At 43.6% G+C, this 18,273-nt stretch overlaps 2 protein-coding genes across 3 annotated transcripts in view; one reads left to right on the forward strand and one right to left on the reverse strand.

Annotated features, from left to right (window-relative positions):
- Positions 1–1,104: 1,104 nt before the first annotated feature.
- Positions 1,105–16,832, reverse strand: TMEM100 (transmembrane protein 100). 2 transcript variants are annotated; one of them, XM_066614051.1, is made up of 4 exons: positions 16,809–16,832; positions 6,668–6,835; positions 4,646–4,734; positions 1,105–3,412 (listed from the first exon to the last, which is right to left on the reverse strand). In XM_066614051.1, the coding sequence occupies exon 4, from the start codon at positions 3,339–3,341 to the stop codon at positions 2,937–2,939; it is 405 nt and encodes a 134-aa protein (XP_066470148.1). In that variant the 5' UTR covers positions 3,342–3,412; positions 4,646–4,734; positions 6,668–6,835; positions 16,809–16,832; the 3' UTR covers positions 1,105–2,936. The 2 variants fall into 2 exon arrangements, with proteins under 2 accessions (XP_066470148.1, XP_066470149.1); XM_066614052.1 differs by lacking the exon at positions 4,646–4,734.
- Positions 9,502–18,273, forward strand: part of PCTP (phosphatidylcholine transfer protein) — a 43,168-nt gene continuing 34,396 nt past the window's right edge. The window contains exon 1 of the mRNA XM_066614049.1: positions 9,502–9,558. Coding sequence (XP_066470146.1) covers positions 9,544–9,558 — 15 coding nt within the window. The 5' untranslated portion in view covers positions 9,502–9,543. The remainder of the gene's footprint in view (positions 9,559–18,273) is intronic.

Consider the following 18,273-nt stretch of genomic DNA (forward strand, 5'->3'; position numbering starts at 1 on the left):
GTGCAAACAGATAACTAGAGCAGAGCCAATGGTCACCAGAGAGATGAGCCATATTGTACCATTGGTTCTCAAAAGTCTTAGAGGCCCTAGAGGCTGCTGCATGGTTTATAAATGCCAAGGGGGAGGCTATAATGGTGATTGGGCAACCCTGCTCCCACCCCAAGTAATAGCCTGTTTAACCCTTGATGCATATAGCCTAATCTGCCCTATCAGGTTTCACAAAGCACCAACAATCGAGTCACAGCCCACTGATGGGTCTTGGACACACCGTTTGGGAACCACTGGAATATGCTATAAGTTAACATTGCCCAAAGAGAATCAGTATCAAAGTGCCTATGGTTATGAATTATGGGGCTCCCAAGTTGAAATTTTACTTCAGTAAATAATTCATTACCTGGTCTGAGCCAAGTCACTTGGCCAAGTCTTCAGGGTTGTTTTAAGGAGGATGACTAAAATAATGTATATAATGTGTTTTGTACGCTAGGAGAAGCACTCCATAAATAGTAATAATACAGGTATTTATATACCGCCTTTCTTGATCATCAGATTTCTCCTCAGACTTTATTCAAGGCGGTTTGCAAAGGCAGGCTGTTCTAAATCCCCATAGGGATTTTTTCGATTGAAGAAGAAAGTTTCTATCTTTCAAGAACCACAACATAAATGAAGGGCTGAGCAGTTAAAGATACTTTCACGTACAATATGGTAGACAGGTAGCATACATTTGCTCTGGCGTATGCTTGTTTCATTTTAATGGTGGTTGCACAAGATATATTTTCTGTCAGTTGTTCCTGGGATGAAGTCACATTATAGGTGCCAGCATCAAATGCCTAGGCCTCTGAAAATCCAGTGCCACCCATGGTAAATTCTTTATAGAGTAAAACTATGTGTTCAACTATATGAGGTATGCACCAATCTAGTAAGTACAGAGGTTTGTTGTTCATATACACTTCCTTTTAAACTTTCTTTCTTTGTTACCTTCTCAAAAGACTCACAGGCTGCAGGGAAGGAAAGCAGGTGAAGGATATATATCATATCATCTGTCTGCACAGGCCTTCCTTATCAGATTAGAGCAAAGAGCTCCTGATCAGAATGAAAGAGACTAGGTTTTCTAATGCTCTAGCAGCACAGATGTTTATTATTTTAAAATGAACTGTACATTTTTAAAAACCATTTTCAATATCAAAAGTGCTAAGTATGACAATAGTACAATATTTAATTTACAAAAAAAAAGTGTCATCTTTTGAGCTATACCTTGCTGATTACTTTGGGCAAATAATTACAGATAGCAACACTAGCCAAAAAGAAAGAGACCACATTTTCAAAAAAAAGAAGTTCAATATTACTCCTTTAAGAAGTACCACAGAGAAACACTGCAGGAGCAAAATGAAGAAATGAACTTACTCTCCAAGCATTGGCGTATGCAGCTATCACAGTTCCTTAAGAAATAAACTAAATCAAAGCCATACATGGGCTTATCGTCAGCCGAAATCCAGCGCCACAAACTACTTGGTTGGCACTGCTTTGGGTTGTCCTGGTCACTTTCCTGATTTTACTGACATTTTCAAATGTTGTCCAAATCTCTACCAACCTGAAGGTACCAAGAGGCTTTCTGGGGAGGGGGAGAGAAGAATAGAAACATTCTTCCTGTCTTGAAAGAGATGGCAAATGGATCATTTCAAGGCTGCTTTCTCAACATGATGGTAAGGAGGCAATTTTATTGTCAACGCTTATAACAAAAGAAAAACGTGTGGTTAACAGGGGAATAACCGATGTGGGAAACAGTTACTATTATACAAAAGATGGACCCTACACATGGATGATACATGACAAACCAATGTATGTAATAGACATTTGGTGGCTACTTCTCCTAGTGTAAAGCAGCTTGGGAGGGGGACATATGGAGCAAAAAACTAGATGGAGGAGAGAGAAAGATGTTTAACCCTTTCCCTGCCCACCACATCTTTCTGTTAAATTAGAAATTCACTCCCACAAGTTGTGGCAATGGCCAATGGCTTTTGAAAAAAAAAAAAAAAAGGATTAGACAATGTCTACCAGGCACAAGAGAAATGTACACATAGTTCCCTCCCCACATACCACATTTACCACTCAAGGAAGAAACTCAAGTGGCCTTTTGTAACATCCGTTTGTGTAAGCTCGCCCTTAGCACAGGTGTGCGTCACTTAACAATGGGGATACGTTGTTATGCAATTAGGTTATTAAGTGAACATTCAGCCCGATCTAGTGCCTTCATTGTGTAAACAGACACTCCCTGCCAGATGGTTGCTGGCTGCAAAGGCTACTAGAGGCCAACTGCCTCTTCTTTGCATTAAGAGCCTCTTTGCTGTGTAAACAGAGACTCTGCTGCAGGTTATGGGACAACTGACTGCATCATTAAGAGCCTCTTTGTTGTGCTTTGACCACTGCTATATATGTGGTTCATCATTAAGCAGAAGGTCATTAAGCGATGCATGCCTGTAGTTTGAGCTCGCTGGTAGATGTGCATTACCTTTTTCCTGTCAGCAGAAATAATATTAGATGTGAATTACCGATTCCCCACCGCCATCTTTTACCATAAAGGCACTTCAATTTGGCACTTATCTAGTTATCTAGGCACTTCAATTTGGACATTTGACCTCTTTGGCACCACAAAATGGTATACATATGTATATGAACAGCCTTGACATGTAAGCATCATAATTTAAGTTGGAAAACATGAGGAATAATTTGAAACAAACAATCCTAGCATGTCTCAAGAGAAGTTTGTGATGAAGCAGATATCAACGATTCCCAAACTCTTAGAGTCTTTTTTAGTTCGTATGTTTATACTTCCAATTTTGCTATTGATAAAAGTATCTTGCAGCAGCCAAGATACTGCCAATAAATAGGCTTGCCCATTTAGTCACCTGCTTCTCTGCCATCCTTTCCAAGTGCAGTTTCTAAGCAAAAAGGCTCCTCTGGTTTGCCACTAGAGTCGTCTGACTTTCTCGCCTCTTGGACTTCTTGCTTCGCTGTCGGATCTTCCAGCACAACGCACTTGAAGCCAGTAAAAGGAGTCCGGAGGACAAAATGACTAATCCAAGCACAGAGATGATGGAGCCATGGGAGTTAAAGCTGTATGCCACGGCTGTGACCACCACCCCAGCAATAAGGATCACCACGCCAAATGGAATGGTGCAACGGTAACAGGAGAGTTCAGCTCCCCCCGTGGCAGCTGTCAGCTGGCATTCACTCACCAAAGGGACAGCTGTGACCCTGTAGTCATTGTTGTTGCTCTTCTCCAGTGTGGCACACTGAGGACATTTGGAGTTCCCCAAGATCTCTTTGATAGGCTCATCTGTCATCTTGTAGCTTTTGATCCGCTTCTGTTGACTCAATGCTTAGGCTAGACCAGGCTTTGATGAAAGCTCTTTAACTGTGGAAAGAAAATGCATTTCACAGATGACCATACAAGTTCATATTACTTATGCTTACATTTAGGTACTATATAGAAAATTAGTGCCATAAGACTCATATAGCATAAGACTAGCGCCATAAGAAACCAAAAGGCCATCAAAGTCAACCACTATTCCCAACCCACTGCAAGGCAGGGCCAGCCACATAGAAACACATGATGATCAGAATAGGACCCTAATTGCTAACTGTACCAGAAGCTTAAGCTGCATTCAGTAGAATCCCCATTGATCCAGTCTTGGTAGATTTGCCAAATAAATGAAGTGCAGTACCGTGAAATGCCAGTTGAGACAATAGATCTCCAAATAACTCAAAGGAGGTAGCCCCCAAAATGAGAAAAGCAAAATATCTGAAGATTGTTACCTAGTGGGGGAGGGAAGAATTCCTCCGCTATAGATTCCCCAATCTAGTGACCATTCAGAGTTCTAAATCTAACCAAACTCCAGCCACACAATCCCTATGCAGATGACCAACTTCTGGGATTATCAATGAATGGGGGCAGGGGACAGAAGGATGGGACTGTGCCTTTTGGCCACCTTCCTAGCCTCTGCAAGTTGATTAGGTCCTGCGCAGAGCCTATAGGTATACTGTTTGCACTTGCTCAGGATCTATGCGGAAGATCTGGAGGTTAGGAATAGTGGATGCAACCTATTCCAGGGCATTGATTGTCCCCAGAATTTGGCTGTCTGCACTTATAAGTATCTTCCAACAGACAATCCACGAGTACTTTCATGCTCCTTCCAACTTTCTGATTCTAATTGTGACAGTTTGATGACCAGAAAAAGGGATGGGGGAGGAACCTTGGGTGTCCAGTTGCCTGGTCTAACGGTTCATGCCACTCAAGGTCCACACCTGTTTAAAGTACCCATTTATGTAAAACATTATTCCTCACCTCTGCAAGGCCAAGGTGGTTTCCGACAACAGCAATTGTATGTTTGGCTATATCACACAAGACTCAACAAGGCACACTATTTTCATGCCATCTCAATGGGTGACTTTCCTTTTCTTGATTGCCACCCAGTGCTGATGGAGAGACATGCAGCACATGCCTCTGCAATAACTTTTAGGCTTAGGTTTTTTTTTTGCTTTTTCTTACAAGAGGTATAGGCAGGGCAACCCTGGGACAGGGGATAGGAAGGAGAACTCTGCTCAGAGGCTCCAGAATTTAAATCATGATAACACCACTTTAACTTACATGCTGAGGGCATCTAGACATCCCACTCAGGATAGAAACCAGAATTGTCCAGTGCCTAGCATAGAGCTGTCCAAGCTCAACCTCCACACCTATAAAGACACAAACATCATAAACCTTTCTATGCAACCAGCAGGGCTAATCATGGGAGAGTCAAGTGTTTTTTGCATTTCCAATATTAATGCATTTAAAAAATGGAGGTTCTTAACACTCTACATCCTTCTGGATACCTGCACATCTCAGCAGCCCTTGTTCCTGTCCAACACATAACCTCATACCACTCTCTAAAGCAACAGATGTCATCGGTTGATAGGGAATATATGCTAAATAAGCAAAACCAGGTTTTCATTTAGGATTTCCTAGGCTGGAGCAGCACTGCAGCTTACTTACCAAGCATTCTTCGCAAAAAGCAACAAGTCTGCAAATATCTTTCATGGATATTTATATGATACTTCCAGTTCCCTTTAGTTTAAATGTTTTAGGACCACGTACTGAAAAGCAACTCCTATTACTGAAAAGCAACACAGTAACACATGTCCCTCCTGCCCTCTCCCTAATTAAAAAGACCTGACAGATAATAAATCTCATCTCCATTATTTTTTTAAAAATGCGTTATTTTAGTTACTCCTGTATGCGTCTTTCAATAAAAATCCTAACTAGTAACAAGAATCTTACCCCATCCTTTAAGCTGCTGCATAATCAGAATGGGTTTTCAACTACATTCCCCAACACTGTGTAAATGCACGGGGAAGCGGACCTTATTGTGCATCACTGCCCTTGGATTTCAGCATTGTATAGTGTGTCATAAAGTTGGCTTTGGCAAGCTGCCGCAGGTGCCCCAAGTAGCTGTGGTAACCATCAAAGAGACCATGAGAAGCCACTCTGCAAAGGCTGGCTGTCAAAGCCCGTTAACCATTTCTGACCAACGTTGCATGTATGTAACAGGGACCAAATGTGTATACCTGTGGGCCGGGCAAAAATGGGTTAACACAGAAAACAATTTGGCAGAATTTGGGAGCCAATTCCCAAATTTCCAAACAGTTTGTTTGGGAAGTAGTACATCTGCCTCTTTTGCATAATGTGCACTCCACCTTTTTATAGAAGATACTGAATCCCTTCAAACAAATGCAATGTGAGCAAAAATAGATTTATCAGAGGAGGGCATGGAGAGGGGCCTTGACTCAATAGAAAAGCATCAGCCTCGTATGTAGGTTTAAACTTGGAATCTCCAGATAGGGCGGGGAGAGCCCATTTGAAACCCACCTGCCAATCTGTTTAGATGATCACTGGTTTGACTTTGGGTCAGACAGATTCATAAGTTCATAACTCAAAATCCGTCTCCAAAGATACAAGCGTTAGGGATGGGCAACTGAATCCTAACCAGTGCCGGAGCAGAGGGGACGCTCAGCCCCTGCTGTATCCAGCAATGGGAAAGAGCAACTTGGAGGTCTACTGGGAACATTTGTTCCCTTACCTAGGGTAAAGCCCCAGCCTGCACAATGGAGCAACTTGGATCTGTGCCTGCCAAATGGCTGGAGCAAGTCCAAGAAGCCCTGTGTTGGGGGCTTTCAAGCCTGGGAGGGGGAACAGGATTCAGCATGGGCCAGTGCCATTCATCCTGCCCCCTCCTGGACCTGATCTGCCCCGTATCCGCCCTCCATCCACCCTGTTACACCCTCCCTCACCACTATGCTGCCTGACAGGAGCTTACCTGCTCCTTCAGACACTCTGTTGGGATCCAGTGCCAGCAGGGTGGTGCAGGTCTTCCCACTAGCCCTGCTTACTCATAGGGTGTCATGGAGCACTTTACAGTACTTTTGCAACACTCTAGGCCAGAGCAGCAGCCGCTGCACTGGCCATAGTCAGGAATAGGATTATGCCTCAAGATGCACTGCTACATAATCAGTGCACACATAATCAGTAAGCAAAGAAACAGTCACTCTGCACAGAAAGGCACTATTTGGTTCATATGGGGATTTAACTTCATTCAGTTAAGATCCATACAATCAATCAACTTCCACCTACCATCTCCTCAGGGAATCCCTCATGGCTGGGCAAGCAGAGAGGTAAATTCAGGGTATATCCCCAAAGTCTCCTCAGGGTGTTGTTCTACAAACTACTCAGCAAAAACCAGCAGCTTCAGGCTTGACTCTTGTTAAAGCCAGATGGCAAACTGTGTAACACTGAGGTGACCTGAGAGGAACAAACAAGGATGCAATCAGAATAAGATAATATAGTCGTACAAACTATAGGATCATTCAATAAGTCTGAAACTAAAAGTTCCATAGTGAAAGTAGAGATTTATACTGGGACACTTCAGAGATTTTGTGATCTCCCCTTCCCAGTTGTGGCAGATTTTCCATAATATATCACTCTAGTTCAGCCATTTTCAACCACTGTGCCGTGGCACACTGGTGTGCCACTTGAATTTGGGGGAAGGTCATTTATTAGTAGGGCCAATGGGGAAGTGAGCCCCCTACTGGCAGCATGGTGTGCCTTGTCAATTGTAAAAAACCAATGGTGTGCCTTGACAATCTTAGTGGCCTTGTCAGTGTGCCATGAGATGGAAAATGTTGGCAATCACTGCTCTAGTTCATATCTATCAGTAAAAATGGTCAAATCTGTCCCTTTTCCCACAAGTATTGCCCTTATTCTAGCATAGCACATGAGAGCTCTTTTGGAGATGGCCAGAAGTTCACAGAATGGAAGTCACATCTCTAGAGCATATATTATGCTCTTTTACCTGGCAACAATATCCACTCATCATGAGCACTCCCCCAAAAGCCTTGCTGATCTGACAGGACATGGAGAACAGGAAACACACAAGCCATTTGAGCAGCCTTTCACCACATAGCTTCTTCACACTCAAACAAGACTTTTTGCATTTCACTGCAGGTGGAAAGAAACACAGCCCCACACTGGGAGCTCGCACTTGTCCACTGGAACATTTCCTATGATGAAAATTGCTTCCTTCATAGCCAACATCCAGGCCCTCTGCTTCGCAATGCCTCATTTATTGGTGAGAGGAGGGCCCACTCTCTTGAGGAGCAAGCTCTAGTTAAATTGGACATGCTAAGAGAGGCAGGCAAGATTTCGTCAACACCTGCATTTCAACTTGCCAGAAGGCTCCTTTTCATGACACATCTCAGCCAGGGTGAGCCAAAGCAATCGTCAACAGGAGCAACAGCTGTGAAACCACCAAGCAGCTGGGTTAACCTTCTGAACCAGCAAAAGATTTGTTACTAAGCTTACTCAACATTCCTTTGCTATGCATGTGTGGTTGTGGAGGATTGTTAGGGCCTTTTCAACACTGCGGCTGGGGCTTCCATCCAAGGACAGTAAGAAATGTGTGGAATATTCAAGCGAAAAGCCATTGAGAACTGACTATACTGGAGCGATGTTCCACAAATGCGAGACTGGGCCAAGTCCTGCTTGGCTTCTTTAGATGTCAGCACAGTAATTGTCCACAATATATCCAGAAAGAACAGCCCTGCCTATTATGTACAAATATATTCATCCACTCTTCCTTATCAATCATGCATCAGAAGCAAATTTTTTAACATTAAAGTCTGGAAATAAAAGTTCCATGGTATACAGCAGTGTTTCTCTAACTGTGGTTCATGAACCAATTTCAGGTGGGTCCCCATTCATTACAATATTTCATTTTTAATGTATTAGACTTGATGCTACCACTGTATGTTGACTGCATTTGGGGAAATGTTACAGATCTGTACATTTAATAGGCTACTATTTATATGTTTTTAACAATGATAGTAAATGGGATTTACTCTTGGGTAAGTGTGGGTAGGATTGCAGCCTAGGATTGTTAGAAATTTTCCTGCTTAAGAACATAAGAACATTGTGCAGTACGCAGGACCTGGTTAGAGATGTAAACGTTACTGAGCCATTGGGGAACAGTGATCATGCTGTGATCCGTTTTGACATGTACGTTGGGGGAATAATACCAGGCAAATCTCTAACAAAAACCCTTGACTTCCGACAGGCGGACTTCCCTCAAATGAGAAGGAGGTTGAAAGGGAGGGTAAAAAGAGTCCAATCTCTCCAGAGTGCATGGAGGCTGCTTAAAACAACAGTAATAGAGGCCCAGCAGAGGTGTATACCGCAAAGAAAGAAGGGTTCCACTAAATCCAGGAGGGTGCCCGCATGGCTAACCAGCCAAGTTAGAGAGGCTGTGAAGGGCAAGGAAGCTTCCTTCCGTAAATGGAAGTCTTGCCCTAATGAGGAGAATAAAAAGGAACATAAATTGTGGCAAAAGAAATGTAAGAAGGTGATACGGGAGGCCAAGCGAGACTATGAGGAACGCATGGCCGGCAACATTAAGGGGAATAATAAAAGCTTCTTCAAATATGTTAGAAGCAGGAAACCCGCCAGAGAAGCGGTTGGCCCTCTGGATGGTGAGAGAGGGAAAGGGGAGATAAAAGGAGACTTAGAGATGGCAGAGAAATTAAATGAGTTCTTTGCATCTGTCTTCACGGCAGAAGGCCTCGGGCAGATACCGCTGCCCGAACGGCCCCTCCTGACCGAGGAGTTAAGCCCGATAGAGGTTAAAAGAGAAGATGTTTCAGACCTCATTGATAAATTAAAGATCAATAAGTCACCGGGCCCTGATGGCATCCACCCAAGAGTTATTAAGGAATTGAAGAATGAAGTTGCAGATCTCTTGACTAAGGTATGCAACTTGTCCCTCAAAACGGCCATGGTGCCAGAAGATTGGAGGATAGCAAATGTCACGCCTATTTTTAAAAAGGGAAAGAGGGGGGACCCAGGAAACTATAGGCCGGTCAGCCTAACATCCATACCGGGTAAGATGGTGGAATGCCTCATCAAAGATAGGATCTCAAAACACAGAAACGAACACGCCTTGCTGAGGGAGAGTCAGCATGGCTTCTGTAAGGGTAAGTCTTGCCTCACAAACCTTATAGAATTCTTTGAAAAGGTCAACAGGCATGTGGATGTGGGAGAACCCATGGACATTATATATCTGGACTTTCAGAAGGCGTTTGACACGGTCCCTCACCAAAGGCTGCTGAAAAAACTCCACAGTCAGGGAATTAGAGGACAGGTCCTCTCGTGGACTGAGAACTGGTTGGAGACCAGGAAGCAGAGAGTGGGTGTCAATGGACAATTTTCACAGTGGAGAGAGGTGAAAAGCGGTGTGCCCCAAGGATCTGTCCTGGGACCGGTGCTTTTCAACCTCTTCATAAATGACCTGGAGACAGGGTTGAGCAGTGAGGTGGCAAAGTTTGCAGATGACACCAAACTTTTCCGAGTGGTGAAGACCAGGCGTGATTGTGAGGAGCTCCAGAAGGATCTCTCCAGACTGGCAGAATGGACAGCAAAATGGCAGATGCGCTTCAATGTCAGTAAGTGTAAAGTCATGCACATTGGGGCAAAAAATCAAAACTTTAGATATAGGCTGATGGGTTCTGAGCTGTCTGTGACAGATCAGGAGAGAGATCTTGGGGTGGTGGTGGACAGGTCGATGAAAGTGTCGACCCAATGTGCGGCAGCAGTGAAGAAGGCCAATTCTATGCTTGGGATGATTAGGAAGGGTATTGAGAACAAAACGGCTAGTATTATAATGCCGTTGTACAAATCTATGGTAAGGCCACACCTGGAGTATTGTGTCCAGTTCTGGTCGCCGCATCTCAAAAAAGACATAGTGGAAATGGAAAAGGTACAAAAGAGAGCGACTAAGATGATTACGGGGCTGGGGCACCTTCCTTATGAGGAAAGGCTACAGCGTTTGGGCCTCTTCAGCCTAGAAAAGAGAAGCCTGAGGGGGGACATGATTGAGACATTCAAAATTATGCATGGGAAGGACAGAGTGGATAGAGAGATGCTCTTTACACTCTCACATAATACCAGAACCAGGGGACATCCACTAAAATTGAGTGTTGGGCAGGTCAGGACAGACAAAAGAAAATATTTCTTTACTCAGTGTGCGGTCGGTCTGTGGAACTCCTTGCCACAGGATGTGGTGCTGGCATCTAGCCTAGATGCCTTTAAAAGGGGATTGGACAAGTTTCTGGAGGAAAAATCCATTATGGGTTACAAGCCATGATGTGTATGCGCAACCTCCTGATTTTAGAAATGGGCTATGTCAGAATGCCAGATGCAAGGGAGGGCACCAGGATGAGGTCTCTTGTTATCTGGTGTGCTCCCTGGGGCATTTGGTGGGCCGCTGTGAGATACAGGAAGCTGGACTAGATGGGCCTATGGCCTGATCCAGTGGGGCTGTTCTTATGTTCTAGGTTTTCAAGATACCGTACTCTTCACCTCAGCAGCCAACACTATGAAGGAGATTCAAATGCTTAGAGATGGTTCACAGATTTACTTTTTTTTCGTCCCAGCAACTGTTCCCTTAGAATAAAATACATGCAAAGAGCATCATTAATGAATGGTGTAGATGTGTACAAATGGTAGATTTTGCCCACATATTGGAGGGGTAGTTCAGAAAAGTGGGGCCCCATGGACATCTATCTTACCAGCAAAAGCTGCACTCTATACACAATATCCCGCTGAGGCATTTTGTATTCATAAATCAGTTTATGAATATGACAACTAAGATCCAAAGCACCTTAAAGCAGTGGTCCCCACATGTTTTAGTACCTAGACCCACTTTTAAAAACTACACTCTTTCAGGACCCACCTAGCTTTACAAGCCTTAAAAAATGTTCCACTTTTCCAGCCTCTGTTTTATCCTTTTTACTATTGGGGTGGGGGGGGGGACCCACCTTCTGACCTTAAAGGCTTCTGGAACCCTAAAGGCTGGCTTAATTGATGAATGCCCAAAGGTGTGGCTGTAATGGTCATTGGGCAGCAGTGCTTCCCCCCTCCCCAAGTACTGGCTTGTTTAAACCTTGATGAACATAGCCTAATCTGCCTTGTCAGTTTTGCAACCCACCAAAAAATGGGTCATGACCCGGTGGTGGGTCCCAACGTACAGTTTGGGAACTGCTGCCTTAAGGCCCAATCCTATCCAATTTTCCAGTGTTGGTGCTGATGTGCCTATGGGGTATGCGCTGCTTCCTGTGTTGGGGATGCAATCTTGGAGGCCTCCTCAAGGTACGGGAACATTTGTTCCCTTACCCCAGGACTGCATTGCAGTTGCACTGGTGCTGGAAAGTTGGATAGGATTGGGCTGCCAAAGGGTTTATCTAGGCAACCAATTTTGTTAATCAAATGTAGATATCATACTTCATCCAAGGCATTCAGTATGGTATAAATGGGCATTATAACCTATTTTATTCCCATAAGCACCATGCAAGTTCAGTTGGCTGAGAAAAGTCTATTTGCCCAAGATGACGCTGTGAACGTTAAGGCTGAGCAGGAATTTGAACCCAGATCTTGCTAGTACAACCCACAAACTCTCTAAATTACACTACTTTGTGAAAATACTGTTGAACTATATCTGATACTGTCGAACACCTGTTTCCCAAAGTACCTGGTAGTTAACATGAGAAAAAAAATTATTATTATTATTTTATTAATTTATATCCCGCCTTTTTCCTGGGTCAGAAGACATTTGTAAGGGAGAATCAGTGGCAGGTGATTAACCTTTCCCATGCTTGCCAAGTCTCTCCTGCAAATGCAACTGCTTTTCCCTTTAGTTGGACTTCTGGCCTCAGAGCTCATAAAAAAAAAAACACCAAAATTTTTTTTTAGTCTGGGAGATATTTGCAGAAGAAAACTGGTATGTGCAGAACTTGCATGTAGAAGACTGACAGCCCAATCCTACGCGTTTCTACTCAGAAGCAACTCCCATTATAGTCAATGGAGCTGTACCCAAGTTACCCAAGTAACTGTGGGTAGGATTACAGCCTTAAGCATCTCCTTGTGCCCAGCAATGCTCTCCCAAAATTTTCACCATTTTATGACCATTCCAAGGCAGAAATGAGTTTGGGAACCCCACATTTCTGTAGTAACATGTTGTTCTGCCAGTAGGCCATTGAAAGGCAACAGAACAATATGCCACCAACATGCAATGGCAATTAGAAGATTAAACAAACAAGAAACCACACATACCCACAGTTTGAGTGCTCTTTTTATCTAGTTGTTTGCACTTTTTAAAAAAATCTGGTTTATAGGTACTTCAGATGCAAAACTACCAGCCGGCATAAATTAGAACCACATGCAGAGATGAAACTAGCCAGCCTCCAGGCAAAGTCTGCACAAGCAGTTTGTCATTTTCACCTCCTGAAAGTCTGAAGGCAATCTAAAGACTTACTTCCAGGGTTAAAAACTGACAAAAGTTCTCCAGTTGCCTGGAGAAACAGATTCAGTTCACCACCTGCCCAAACACACCATGTTATTGTTCTGTATGGCTGGGGAGTAGGATTAGAAAATTTTTAACCACCCTAATTCTGCTGACAGTCTGTGCAAAGTTATTTGCATGACTAAGTGCAAACAAGTTTCAGCATTAATTGAGCAACGTGGAAGATAAAACATGAGTGGAAATGAAAATAAAGACAAAGAAAGCAGTTCCAAAACTTGTTTGAAATGGACGCCAAGGATAGTTGCTGTTAAGACTTCCAAGATTTCATTTGAACTCATCCTGGAACATATTCCCAACAGGAAGGCTCAGTCCTTGCAATGATAATAAGGTGCCTTCCCATATAACTTCCCCTATAAACTGCTTTCCCCTCAGCACTGATTGATCATAACCAACTTCAATTCCAAACCTCATTGATTCCAAACATTGATGTTCAACCAAACATCAATTCCAAGCCAGAAGGCACAATCCCTCCAAAGGGCCTAAGCCCATCCCACCAATTTTCATGGGGAAAAAGTCAAGATGGACTTACTTCTCGCTCTGAAATCAATGGGATTTACATTGCTTAACTATGGTTGTGTATTTCCTAGGCAGGCTTGGAGGCCATGACCCTATTTCTTGAGAATTTGATCAATGCAAGAAAAGGCACAAGGGGGCTTCCCTATCAGGGTGAGGTGAACAAACAGGCAATGACAGTGGGTCACAATCATTCAGTACATCCGACACTAGCAAGCTCTAGAGCAGGGGTATCCAAAGTTTTTGGCAGGGGGGCCATATCATCTCTCTGACACTGTGTCAGGGGCAGGTGAAAAAAAGAATTAATTTACATTTAAAATTTGAATAAATTCACATAAGTTTACATAAATGAATATATTAAAGATGAACTTATATGAATGAATGAATGATCTTGCAATAGCTCAAGGCCTATAAAAGGCCTGGCACAAAGCAAGGCCAGCCTTTCCTTCACTGCCACTGCTGCGTCACAGACGTGAAACAGCAAGCAGTGGAGGGAGCCCTCATCCCACAACTCACGCAAGAGGTCAAACAGTCGCCCTTATGCTGAGAGCAGTTGCGTTGGGCCAGTGCAGGCTCCAACAAATCTCTGGAGGGCCAGAGGCTCATTGGAGACTGGGGGCTTTCTGAGGGCTGCATTGGGAGTCCTCGAGGGCCGCAAGTGGCCCCAGGGCCGGGGTTTGGGCACCCTTGCTCTAGAGGGTCTGCAGCAATCCTGTCCTGCAGACCAGACTGGAAACTATTAGGCTCATCAGAGGTAGCACAGGTGCAGAAGTACACCATGCTGCCGCCTTTCAATAGAAAGGAGCTCCCAACTAAGGATAAACTGAACACTTCTTCGCACATCATGGAGAATGAGTGGCTGTGGTTAGGACATGCACATATATACAGCATACTGATCACCATCAAGACTTCATTCCAGCACATTTACTTTGAAGTGAAATCCATCAATGTTAATGGGGCTCACTTCTGAGAAAACACAGACAGACTCAAGCTGCAGCTAATTCTCCCACAATACTCTTGTGTCCACAGGAACATGCTTTGCCTCATTGTTGTCTCTATTCCTTGAGCTACAAGGAATAGAGGACCTACAATATTTCTTTACCTAAAGCTCTGAGGCCACAACAACTTTCTTTGGAGAAAGTCAGAGGTGGCAGGGTGTCCATATTTCTTTTGTTCTACTATCTTCTCTGGTCAAACAGATTTTTGAAGCACTACAAAACCAATGGACCGATGCCGTAATGGGATAATCGTGTGTGCACACATCTCTGGAAAACATGGCTCTACTCTAGGATCTTCCAACACTAGAAAAGAACTACCCTGTCATTTGTCTTCAGGCTCTTTACATATTTGTCCTAACCTCACCTTACCTAAGCCTTCACCCATTCTCAAATGCTGACCTTCCCCCCTGCACCACTTATCTAACAACAAGTCCACCTGATGCTTCAATTTCCTGTACAGTTGCTACATATTCCTGGGACTATGTAGTGATAAACAGTAGCAATATTAGCAAAGAGGACCCAATTTGTGCTAGGGTTCAGAGTGCTCAGCCCCAGAATAGTATTACCAGACCACAACCTCCCCTTGGGACAAGTGAAATACAGTACTAAGAAGGAAAAGTGCCTCTGAGCATAAAGAATAATCTCTACCCTTGCAACACAACTCCTTATAACAGAAATTAAAAAGAAGGGTTCTGAGAGCACATATCTGTAAATCGCTAGCTGCCCTTTTTTAAAAGTGTAAAGTGGTAAAAAGAATAAGCCTCATGTCATGCTGGGATGAAATTTGTTAGCAATCATAACAGCTGGCTTGTGCATGTTACTCACAAGTAAGCCTTGTCACATCCAGTGGGTCTTGTATCCAAGATGCTGTGGACAGGATTACACTGCAGCCTTAAGACTACAATTGAAATAATATTGTTTGCAAAAGTGGCATCCAATCTGATTTTTTTTTAAAGTGTGAAATATTTGCTTATCCTTAAAAAGACTGCAACATACAAAATGAAGCAGTCACTTCCCAAATCAGCCTTGTCTCTTCTTTGTCCACCTTATTTTTTTCCCCTGGAGCCACTGAATAATAATTAATGTCAAGAATCAGTTCAGTGAGTGACTATACAGGATCAAAGTCTTGATTCTCTGCACATGGACAGTTTTGTGCCTTTGAGGGTGCTGTATGCAAAACTGCCAACAATCACACACACAGTTCAAGCCTCCCTAAACTTTTTCTGGAACTGAGAATAATCCTCCTGTTGTATGCAAGCACAGTGAAAACCCAGAACACTTTTCAACCACAGGAGATTAATAACACATTAACATACTCAGCACCATAAAAATATCTAAATTAAAAACATTTATCAGAGTATAGACTGAGACTTCAGATCAAGAATGATATCACTGGGTGAACTGACAAGGAAGTTGGGGAGCAAGGATGATGAAATGCAAACCCCATTACTTTAGAGCAGAGAGAGATCTCTCAAATCCAGATTTCTAGCAAGGCACTGCCTCTGCAGTAATTTGGATTCAGGGTTCAGAAGGAATGATCATAACAGCATGCTTCAATAAACTCAACCCTATGCATGTTTACTCAGAAATAAGCCCTATAATGGAGTTGAATCCCAGGTAAATGTGTACAGAGTTGTAACCCTATAGTTAGAGGCATTTATTGCAGTTGAGTAAGACAGGTTTACAGGTTACTGAACACAAGGGGCTTACTTCTGAGTAAAATAAACACCATTGTCAATCACCTCTATCTATAGAGGTAATCAAGCAAATCAAACAAGGACAAACCTCCCCCCCCCCCCAATCAACAGTTTCTGCAGAGAACTGCTTACTGATAAGTTTTACCAACCAGAAAGGGGAGGGGGAATCAGCTCAACTTTAATCACAGGCAAATTGTCCCATTTTCCAGGCAGGGAAAAAAAAAAATCACAGCACCCCAATAGAAATCTTAGTGTTTTCATCTATGGCATCACACAACGTTTTGGCAATAAAGTGCAGGAAAGTGTTAAGCCTGATTTTTTTTGGGGGGGGAGGGGAAGACAGAGAACATCTGGTACTTTTCTACTTAAAAGCGATGAAAATTCTGCCTGAATTCTCCGGAGAAGCCAAAGGAAAAGAAAAGACCCACTTCCAAAAAGCTGCAATTGTGATCAATAGTCTCCCCTGGAGTCCATACTTTGCAGACAGATCCCAGTCCTAAGGGGATTCTTCTCCAGCTGTTCTAGGGCGATCCACAGCTGGAGCAAAACGCTTCTTTGCATGAACAGATAGATGTCGAAGATCCCCCCCCCTTTCCCGGAAAGCTCCCACCAGCAGCCTCTTTCCAAGCTTGGGAATCCAAGCACCGCACGCTGCTTACCTCCCCTCCACCGGAATGGAACTGAACAGGCACTTGCCCAGAGCTCAGAGGAGATAGGCAAGCAAGGGACTGTGGACAAAGTGCTGAGCCAGGCGCTTCCCAAAAAAAAAAAAAAAAATCAAGGGACCGGAGACAATTTCACAAGAGGAAAGGAAAGCTGATTTCCTGGCAAGGGACAGCTCAGCAGCAGTAGACCGCCTCTGGATGGGTTCCTTTTGCAGGCCAAAATTGAGATCCATGGTTTGGGGCTTCAGACAGGACAGTTGAGAAGTGTTTTCTTGTGAGGATTCAGAGCTGCTTCTTGAACCAGGATAGCATCTTGGCTTCAAATTCACCTCCTTGTAGAAGCGGGGGATGAGGCTGCCTGCCTGCTTTGACATGCTGTTACCTCAATCCACACTTTCCTGGGAGTAAGCCCTACTGACGATAATGGGGCTTACGTCTGAGTAGACATGCCTAGGACTGGGCTCTTAGTAGCAAACATATCTATGCATGCATGGAAACAGCCACAAGGAAAGGGATTACACGCAAATTACAGGTGCATAGTCTTATTTGATGGTACATGCGCAGGATTCCTGTACATTCCTCAGAAATTCATCATTCTAGTCAGTGGCATAGCTATTGCACCAGGCAGCTGGGGTCAAATTAGATTTTGGACACCCCCCAAAAAACACTCCCTCTACCCCCCCCCAAACTGGAAGTCCTTGTTTAAAGACTCCAGGAATGCCCCCCCTCCGGTAACTTTAAGCCTGGGGCAATTGCCCCCCCACCCCCCTTAGCAACACCACTAATTCTATCTGTTACAAAGTCTGTTACAGGCATTCTATAGAATGTCTGGCAAAGTATGAAAGAAGATTATTTTGGTCTGACCTTATGTACTTTAACTAGGGAATTTAATAAAATGCCTGCCCAACTAAACTGAACCTTAACCCATTCTAAGTTCTAAGCATTCTAAGCTTCTCTCATACATTGCCAGGCATTCTATAGATTGTAACATACCTATTCTGTGTATTTCAGTATCTACTGCTCTGTCTGCTATAGGTGAAAAATTATACCAGCCAACCTTACAGGGTTGTTGTAAGAATCACTGAAATGTTGTATGCAAACAGCTTTGCACACTTGGGATGCACTCCATAAATGCTGTTTGATGCTGCACTCTTCTCCCTAGGTTCAGACCCCCTTCTATGGGTCTTCCACACTGTCTCCCTGCATTGCTCATGTTTAGCTTAATCACTGTGAAGCAGCTCTAATGACTGCTGTTACACACTGGGCTTGATTTCACCCATTTACTTACTGGGAGCCCAATTCTATGCATGTCTACTCAGAAGTAAGTCCTACTATAGTCAATGAGGCTTACTTCCAGGTAAGTGTGGATAGAATTGCAGCCTAAGAGAGATTGCTCAGTGTGATTTTAGACGGCTACAATTCTACAATAAAAAGCTTGTGAACATAAAACATTCCCATT

The sequence above is a fragment of the Tiliqua scincoides genome, chromosome 2 (genome assembly GCF_035046505.1).
Source record: "Tiliqua scincoides isolate rTilSci1 chromosome 2, rTilSci1.hap2, whole genome shotgun sequence".
Taxonomy (NCBI): Eukaryota; Metazoa; Chordata; class Lepidosauria; order Squamata; family Scincidae; genus Tiliqua; species Tiliqua scincoides.

Bases quoted from the DNA above. Each gene is read 5' to 3' on its own strand.
- TMEM100 (XM_066614052.1), bottom strand. From the start codon at position 3,341: ATGACAGATGAGCCTATCAAAGAGATCTTGGGGAACTCCAAATGTCCT.